We start from the raw sequence: 9,012 nt of genomic DNA, 5'->3' as shown, positions 1-9,012 counted from the left end.
CCAAAGTCGATCTGAAGGGATCCACAGCGGATCCGCAGCGGATCCACAGCGTGTTTAATGATCTCCGTTTACAGCCAAGTCTATTTTTCTACGATGTGTTCAACCTTTTGAAGATGAAGGAAATTTGGAGTCTTTATTTTGTCTTTTTTTCCCGATTTTCCCATTTCAAAGCCAGCGTGGGTCTGATTCGTCCTCGCCAACACAGATTGTACCTGCTGACTTGTTTTTGCACTAGATACGAAGCTCCGCCCCCTCGCAGGAAGCCAACACGGCTGGTCGATGAGCGGTCCCGTCGCATCATCGGGCTTCTGTCACGGGCGGATCAGGAAATTCCGAGATTGAAGCCACGTGGGGACCAAACAAACTGGTTTCTCCCATTTTACAGCCAAATGTGACATTTGTTGGTCTCCATCCGCTTCAGGTCTGAACAGCAGCTAAATGCTAACGTGCTTCTGGCCCCCTCCCCCCCCCCCCGGAGTGTGTGTTTACGTTCAGGTTGAATTGTAACTTTGGAAGAACTAATTATAAATAAGCTTGTAAATGGATGTGCTGATTTCATTAATGTTTACCTCATTTTTTTTCTCGAGTATATTGGACCAATAATAAAATAATGCATTCAAACATTTTTGCTCTCAGATGATTTTTTTTATTTTTTTTAAATAAATGTTAGCACAACATAAAAAAAATATCTATTTTTGTTTTTCAGATTATTTAAATGTACAAACAAATCTAGACATGCATAATATACAGATGTTTTACCAAACGTGTATAAAAAATATAAAAGTGCATTATTAAATCAAAGCTTAGTGTATTTCCATGACATTTATGTCCCAGTAACGACCATAAAGCAGAATTCTCAGGACACACAGATTTATAGCTCTTATAATATGTAATGCCTCTAAAACGTTTATCTATATCAGAGCTGCTGTAAATAAAGGCCAAGCTAAGTACGTTACAGTGGTGAATGCCATCTGCTCCATAGCTTTAGAAGCACATAAATCCAGAAATCCCTGACTGGCTTCAGTTGGTTGGACCCAAAGAGGAAGTGAGATTAGAAGCAGCCGTTTTAGTTCCTTACTTGGCTACTCACTTCCTGCCTGTGCCATCCTCCCCTCAACTCGCTGCTGCTGAGGTTTTCCTCAGGTCGGCTCCTGCTGCCATGCCTCTCTGGCAGCCTACAGCCGACGACGCTGTGACAGAGACGTCATTTTATCATCGCATCACTGCTATAACACGATAGTGAGCTAATGATACAGTAAAGCTTCAAGCCTAGGCAGCTGGAAGCGTCTTGAAACACCAAACTTGCTGCTTAACTAAAGCGGATGAACTGATACGAGCACCAACCTGATGGGTACCATCGCCAGCACCGTTACGATACTTGACAGCATGAAGACGAGGCCCGGGAACCCGTCCAGGGTCCCTTGGTAGATCTTGGTGAAGACAGGGATGTAGATCAGGCCCATAAATTTCAGAGACAGCTGCAGGCCGGTGAGAGTCATGCCTGGTGGCCCGCAAGAGAAGGAAAACCAGTTAAGCAACTCCACACTCACAACATGGCTTCCTTTTTCCGTGACTGTGTGCGTGTGACACTGTGTGTTCATAGCATTGATTTCTCAAACTGACGAAATGCTACAAGAGAAGCGTGAAAAGCAAATGAATAACTGCAGCTGTAATCAGTGACTAGTGTTTAAACCTGTTGGACCACTGGATCCAGGACACACCGGCCCTGGATCCAGGTCACACCGGCCCTGGATCCAGGTCACACCGGCCCTGGATCCAGGACACCGGCCCTGGATCCAGGACACACCGGCCCTGGATCCAGGACACACCGGCCCTGGATCCAGGACACACCGGCCCTGCTCTGGTGGAGTAAAACCTCCAGATTGGGCTTCAAGAGTCAACACGTTGCTCATTTCCACCCAGCAAACCTGCTTTGATAACAGATTCCAGTTCTGGGAACTCTCTTCTGTGTGTGTGTGTGTGTGTGTGTGTGTGTGTGTGTGTGTGTGCGCGCGTGTGTGTGTGTGTGTGTGTGTGTGTGTGTGTGTCCCTGCCAACACACAGAACTCACCACATGATGAGGCTGGAACCTGTTTGGACAGGAGGGATCTGATTGTCGGCATTGGGATGAGAGCAAACAGGGTGAGGGAGCGAGCTGCATGAAGAGAAGGGGGTTGTGTGAGTTCACTCCACATCTCTACTGCACGTGTGTGTGTGTGTGTGTGTGTGTGTGTGTGTGTGTGTTGAACAGCTCCAGAGCTCTTTACTTCCTGGAGTCAGGGACTACAGATGAACTCTGTCCCTGTCCGACCCAGGGCAGACTGACTCACGCAGCATTACGCCAATTTCAAACTTCCTGAAATCGACGGCGGATCGACCGTACCGAGGTAGAATGTTGTCGTGCTCCTCACAAAGGCCATGAAGAAAATCCCAGAGGCGAACGATATCATGCCGATCAGGACGAGCGTCACGTCGTTCATGCAGCGCCGAAACAGAAGCAGGCCGAGGAAACTGGTGATGAAAATGGCGCAGCCTGCCGCGTTTCCGTAACCCACCTGCAGGGGGAGCAGCGGCTCAAACAACGATGCACATTTTGGAGTCAGAAACCGGTCGGGAAAATGGCGTCACCTGGGCGGCGGTCCAGCTGAGAGGCTCTTTGACCACGAACACGCCCAGTATCTCCACGGCGCCGCCCACGGCAAAATCGTAGGACATGGCGGCCAGCAGCAGCAGCAGCACGTTCGCCTTGTTTATCCTGGCAGGAGCCTCATCAGGGCTGGAGGGGGAGAGGAGGCTCCGCCCCTCCTGCGGCACCTCCGTCGGAACCTGATAAAAAAGACACATTTCTTAGAAGCTAAACTGGGTTCTTCTAAACTCTGCTGTGGAGGAGACGAAGTGAACTCTGATCTCATCACGTAGCCAATAATGTTCTGGAAGTAACCAACAGCAGACGCGGGACAGAGAGAGGGGCTGGGGGGGCTGGGGGGGCTGGGAGACAGGGGAGCGAACGCTGACCTTCAGCAGGACGACGGCCTGGAGGAGGCTGAGCGCGTGCAGCACGATGCTGGCGGCCAGCAGCAGGGTCCCGTTTCCCAGACTGGAGCCCAGCAGCAGGTACAGGTGACCCGACACCAGGCTGCCCACCAAGCCCGCCAAGCCGTACAGCAGCTCCACCCTCATGATCACCTGCACGGGCCACAGACGCATCACAAAGTCCCAGCGTTAAACATCGTGAGCCGTCCCAGACGTGCTGTGACGCACGTGTCATATTCATAACATCTGATTCACCCCCGCACCTCATCCCATACCGGGACCGGCACCGACCTTGGAGCGCTCCTCCGTCGTGGTGCTGACCGACAACAGTGTCATCACGCCGGTCCAAAAGGCGCAGTACCCCCCGCTCAGCTCGAAGACCACCACGATGCCGAACATCACCTCCGGAGGCAGATGGAAGAGGACCACCAGCAGCAGGCTGACCCTGGCCACCAGATACCCGCTCAGGGACACCACGATGGGCGCCTTCCTCCGGCCGCGGTCCCCCAACCGGGCCAGGAGCAGAGCAGGCACGATGGGGATCAGCGTGACGATGAGGTTGTAAATCATGTAGAAGTTGGACATGGCTTTCTGCTGGCTGTCCTCCCGGGAGAGACCTGGGTAGCTGGAGTTGGCGTAGTGGTCCTTGACCACCATCAGCAAGGCGGTGTCGAAGAAGGTGCTGCTGAGCTGCTGCAGGATGACGGTGGGCTCCACCCGGTGCAGCAGGGTCAGGGCTGCTTGGCCCAGCCGGGACAGCAGCATAACTGAGCCTCGAAGCTGTGATTGTCGCTCACCTCAGCAGCTGCTGGACTTCTGCTCTGGTTCCTTCTTTCGCCTCAACTGCTCATCTTTTAAAAACAGCCCTTAAATCCGCCCTCTCCGCCCTCTTCCTGTTTCCCGCATGCAGCCAATAACGACTTTAAATGCCAAAGCTGCGGGAAACCATCCCGACAAACCGGTTCATTTTTTTTAAAATGACCGTTTCACTTCTGTCGGAGCAGGCTGCAAAACACCAAGAGAAATGACTAAACACCAGCCTTTATCGTTCCGGGTAAACGCCAACACCTTGGGATGGAAACCACGGCTTAGTGCAGGTAGTTTGACAAAAAGCTGTAACTTACCCCGGCTCAAACAAGATTGTTGTTGAGCCATCAAGACGAGTCAGTCCAACGCTTAATAAACGGACCATTAAAAGTTCGAAGCGATGTTTCTCATAAACGAGCGAGCGTCCGACTGCAATACCACCAATGACCGATAGATGGCGGCAGACACTAGCTTTGCAAAACGTGTTCTGATAAAACTGCATGTATGTTTCCTTTAGAAGCCTTCTTAATTTAAAATTCACGTCACAAAGTAGAGAAAAGAAACAAAATTCAGTTTAACGAGTTACTCTATTTTAATGAGGAATTCGCTCCATTTTAATGAGTAAGCTGCTACGCAACAACATGGCGGCCATTTTGGCGCACAATTCAACCGCGATATTGAACTTTACCCGCATAGAAAGTCTGTTATGTGTATAAATAAGGAAGGGATATTCTTGTGTTTTATATTCACTTTAGTAATTGGATACTTACTTATGTTAGGCGGCTCCGTGGAACAACAAACGATGCTGTTTTGATGGCCATGGTTAAAAAGAGCGCGGTGCATTGTGGGGCACGTAGTTCAAGCACATTTCTCAAAGGTAAGACAGACGTCGCGTCAGCATCATGCGAAGCATAGTTTAAGAAAACGCACACACACATGAATTTATGTTTTTGTTTTAATGAGAAAATATTCATAATGTGTATAATGGGATATAACTTGAAGCCTTACATTTGCTATAAAATAGAGCGTAGTATGAGCATTAAGTGGTTAACATAGGAACAAACGTTATACTTTAGAATAACAATGTTTTATCACACGCTCAGGCTGAAGCCACTGTGGGCAAAAAACCTCCCAGAACAAAAACATGCTAACAGCGTTTAAAATATTAAATAAATCCTCTCTGCACCATGAATTCAAACAACAAAAGCATGATATTATTCACACAAATCACACAACTGTGACTTTTGTGAATTATATCAGTTTGATGCATTTTATTGTATTTAAAGTGGACCGTAATTACACTAACGGGATGCATGTTGATGCAATAACAATCCTTTAAACATGGAAATCAAAGGGGGAAAATACACCTTATTATGGAGAATATAGAACCTCTTAGGGCCAGGTGTAAAATAAATTAGATTTTTAGAGTTTAAAAAAAAAAAGTACTTATAATAATAAACATTTATAGAATTTAGAGAAAAATGTTCTCAGAAATCTATGGAAGTCTGGATTTGAAGTCAAAAAGGCAGGAAGTAAATCTTTTTTAAATTATGGCCTCTTTTACATAAAAATACCAGCTAAACAAGCGCTCAGTTTAAATTCTCTAGATGTAGGGGCAAAAGCGAGCCGACGGCCTCAGTTCTTTTTCATTTTTCACGTTTTGAGTCATGTGGCACACTTGCACTCCAAAAATCAACCCTGAAAAGGAAAAATAGACTAGATGTTTCTTATACAGCCATTCTGGGGTAGGTGGGGGGGGGGTGGGGGGGGGGGGGGGGGTTGCAGTAGTTGGTTCCCCAAGTTCAGGTTCAGCTTTGTGAAGTTGAATAAATTAGCCAGAGAAGGACACTTGAACAGGCCATGCTAACAGATGTCATCAAAGCTGGGACCCTTGGTTTGCTGAGAACATGATCTGGCACTGCCCCTCCCCAAAATAATCTCCAAGGCTTGAAAAACAAGTTGAGAAGTAAAATAGCGCCGATAACGTTTCAGTATAAGTGGTTTAAAAATGCTAAAAAACACTGTTTCTCAATCCAAGTTTCTACTCTGAGTTCTAATATACAGACAGTCCTGTCGGCATCCAACCAGTCATCTTATAACCTGAAGATCAGCACCGGGCCACAGACGCCCGGGGTCACTTGGCCTTCATTTAAGGTCAAAGCTCATCAAATATTCAATAAAAAAGCCAAGTCATGAATTCCTCACCAAAGAAGTCACAAACCTCCCACCGATAGTATTTTTTGTGTGCTTTTTAAACTCAGGAACGGTTTTATACACTCAATAATGCTGTAAAAAGGCTCAATAGTTTCTTCTGACTAATAATTAATAACACTGTGTTTTGGTGTAATAATAAAGTCCTCTTCTCATCTAGTAAGGTTTAGCAAATACTGCTTTCTAAACATACATAGTCACATATCCAATACACAACCTAGCTCAGTATAATACAGAAAACGACTGCTTACATCAGGAAAGAACAAGTCAGCGAAGCAACAGCCTGCAAAGGTAAAATATCTGCCTTAAAATCCCAGACCCAGCCCTTTCATGAATACACGCACCAACGATGCAAATGTGCCGAGCGTCCCCGTAAACCCATCTTAAGCAGCTGAGGGACGCTGCTCCCAGAATTCCTATCGAGCGCTGACCGGAACGGCAGCCAATAATTAGAGGGGAAGCATATTCTGGAAGGGCCGACGCCCCCTGCTGCTACGCAACCACGACTGGTCCAGCAGAAACCATCAAAAGCAGCTGGGAATCAGGGCACAGCCACTCCGCACACATTTTTGTCAGTATTTTTCCTGTTGCTAGTTGAAAAACATATGTGGGATTATTACTAAGCACCGTCCACCATCATCATCCTCATCATCCTCATCATCAGAGCCGCAGGAAGTGGGTCAAATCCAGCCTCTCAGCCCGGATCCGATATTCCCGTTTTCCATCCCATTCAGTCTTTTTCTCTCCAAACTCAACTGAACACTTCAAATGTCTCTCACATACTCTCGACACGCTGCTGCGCTTCCATTCTGTCAGTCATGTGATCATCAGAATATTATAAGTGAAATAAATACTGTTTCCTTTCCCTCTGCTTCCTCCTTCCCCACTCCCTTTATTCCTCTTCCTCCTCCTCCTCCTCCTCCTCCTCCTCTTCCTCCTCCTCTCCCTCCTCGTTGGCGTAGATGCCAGCCTCCCACTTGCGCGCCATGTCGCTCTTCCTCCTGGTCACACGTGTGGCCTCCAGAACCTGTGGATCAGAGAGCACCTCAGTTGGGCTGGTTGGGTCAAAGTGACGGTGAGACGGCCATGCGTGCCCCCCAGATCAAAGGAAGGCAGAACACCACATCAAAGTGACTCAACTTGACATGCAGTGTGAAGGAACTGGTGACTAAACCACCAGAACTAGAGAGAGAGACGACAATATTCACACAATCTTAAGCAAAATTTCAAAAACAACAGATGTGTTTTATAAATTAGGTTACACACACACACACACACACACACACACACACACGTATCGTAGAATGAACCAACAGCATTAGCACGCGGAAGAAACGCCTTGTGTTTGTAATGACTAATAACTCTACATTTCCCTGTAAAAAGTAATGATTTGAGTTTGGAGTGTAATGAGTCAAGCCCAGAAGACTTTACAGTAATGTGGACGTTAGGAATCAATACTCAATGACCCTTATTGTCTTTACCAGATTCTGTGCTGGGAAAGAAACCACGTTTATGAGAAGGGAAATTTGTAAATGATAGTGAAACAAATGTGAATTTGATCGTCATTGTTTTCATGAGGTTGATCGGAATACTGCGAAATGCTGCCCCCTGGTGTCCGGAGCGGATAACTGCTATTTAAACCTTGTACTTTTAATGAAACATTCTGGCAAAAATGTACGAATGTACTGACGTTTTCTGGATCACAAGCTGCTTGTGTTATGATCATGGTTGGGAAGCCCCCGTCAAGAAGCCAGATTTAACCGTGATCAACACCTCCATCGTCTTTGTTGACCTAAAATTGGATTGTGATCCAGAATGGAAGTGTGATGATTTCAATGTGTTCCGCAGGGTGAGGGGCACCACAAAAATGACATCACAATCACAGACAAGCACATGCAGCACCAACACCACAAAGCAGACAGCAGTGAGACCACGAGCAGACCTGGGTCCAGAGATTCCACCCTCATCCAATTAAAAAGAAAATAATACACCCCCATTTTCACCCCAGAGAGGCAAAGTAATGAGGCAATATTGGAGGAAGGCACTCATTTTGTGATTCAAAAACAACAGGAAACATCCAGTCACATGTCTAGAACGTGTAACTGAGAAGAGGGCTGTATTACTCTCTGCTCTGGGGTGACCCAGGTCTGGTGGGAGAAAGGTGAACAGGTACCTGGGTGGTTACCTCGTTAGCCAGCAACAAACGGGCATACTGAATGATCAGCAGGAGAAAAGCAACAGTACAGAGTCAACATTTGATGTTGTCAGCAAGAAACAACAGCAACAGGCGTCCTGCATCATAACAAAGCCAAAATAAAGTATCATTACGTGTTATCCATGACCGGGGATAAGTGAAAGAGATTACACGGAGATTTGAAGCTCCATTTCTGTATTTTCTTCTGTGAAATTCTACTGCTTTTGCAAAAGGGGACTTTTATGTGACACATCTGAACGCATCAGGGGAGAAATCCCCAGATCTCTCAGCAACACCTCAGTTTCATTTCCTCGTCCAGGCTGGGAAATCCCCTCGTTTTTGACCCGGGCCACGATGACATCAGCAAACTCTGGAGAAGGGCAGCGGTCGGAGTGAAACTGGGACCACCTTTCTGCCACTTTCACTATTTCCATTAACATCTGAGCAAACGTCTCCAATTCCTCCCCCAAATCTGACAGTTTCCTCAACACGCTCTTTACTTACGCTGCTGTCTTCCATTTTGTCCCTCTTCTTCACCTTGTGCACCTCGTAGTCCTCCATCAGCGTCTGCATGAAGTTTTTGGGGCGTGATCCGGTGGAGTCCTCGCTGCCGGCGTCAGAGAGCGCCCCCTCCGAGGGGGAGGGGGAGACGGGAGGCACGGGTCGCACTTTCTCAATCTTCCCTGCCCATCACACACAAGCACGAGGACCGAGTCAAATCCACACAGAAAGAAAAACACTCTAAACCCATTTGAGGGTGATCCAGA

At 47.2% G+C, this 9,012-nt stretch overlaps 2 protein-coding genes across 8 annotated transcripts in view; both read right to left on the bottom strand.

The window, feature by feature from the left end:
* Positions 1–649: 649 nt before the first annotated feature.
* On the bottom strand, positions 650–4,245 carry slc46a2 (solute carrier family 46 member 2). Of its 2 annotated transcripts, none has more exons than XM_029837643.1 (7): positions 3,325–4,245; positions 3,012–3,186; positions 2,629–2,831; positions 2,384–2,555; positions 2,072–2,155; positions 1,345–1,501; positions 650–1,190 (listed from the first exon to the last, which is right to left on the bottom strand). In XM_029837643.1, exons 1-7 carry the CDS (start codon positions 3,796–3,798, stop codon positions 1,067–1,069), a joined length of 1,389 nt encoding a protein of 462 aa, XP_029693503.1. In that variant the 5' UTR covers positions 3,799–4,245; the 3' UTR covers positions 650–1,066. The 2 variants fall into 2 exon arrangements, with proteins under 2 accessions (XP_029693503.1, XP_011618349.2); XM_011620047.2 differs by having other exon boundaries at positions 2,629–2,826; positions 3,016–3,186; positions 3,325–4,243.
* Positions 4,246–4,777: 532 nt separating this feature from the next.
* Positions 4,778–9,012, bottom strand: part of palm2akap2 (PALM2 and AKAP2 fusion) — a 44,165-nt gene continuing 39,930 nt past the window's right edge. For 4 of the 6 annotated variants that reach the window (XM_029837632.1, XM_029837635.1, XM_029837637.1 and 1 more), the window contains 3 exons: positions 8,750–8,928; positions 8,225–8,263; positions 4,778–7,078 (listed from right to left, as the gene is read on the bottom strand). In XM_029837632.1, coding sequence (XP_029693492.1) covers positions 6,944–7,078; positions 8,225–8,263; positions 8,750–8,928 — 353 coding nt within the window. In that variant the 3' untranslated portion in view covers positions 4,778–6,943. The remainder of the gene's footprint in view (positions 7,079–8,224; positions 8,264–8,749; positions 8,929–9,012) is intronic. The other 2 variants (XM_029837633.1, XM_029837634.1) reach the window with 2 other exon arrangements.

The sequence above is a fragment of the Takifugu rubripes genome, chromosome 6, assembly GCF_901000725.2.
Source record: "Takifugu rubripes chromosome 6, fTakRub1.2, whole genome shotgun sequence".
NCBI lineage: Eukaryota > Metazoa > Chordata > Actinopteri > Tetraodontiformes > Tetraodontidae > Takifugu > Takifugu rubripes.
The sequence above is the reverse complement of the archived record's forward strand: the minus strand, read 5'-3'. Positions and strand labels throughout refer to the sequence as shown.

What these genes read in the sequence shown, in the direction of transcription:
- slc46a2 (XM_029837643.1), bottom strand. Translation starts at nt 3,798, where the DNA reads ATGCTGCTGTCCCGGCTGGGCCAAGCAGCCCTGACCCTGCTGCACCGG. An exon ending in TCAGCTGGACCGCCGCCCAG is followed by an intron (nt 2,556 to 2,628) that starts GTGACGCCATTT and finishes CTCCCCCTGCAG; the next exon opens with GTGGGTTACGGAAACGCGGC. An exon ending in CACGACAACATTCTACCTCG is followed by an intron (nt 2,156 to 2,383) that starts GTACGGTCGATC and finishes CTCTTCATGCAG; the next exon opens with CTCGCTCCCTCACCCTGTTT.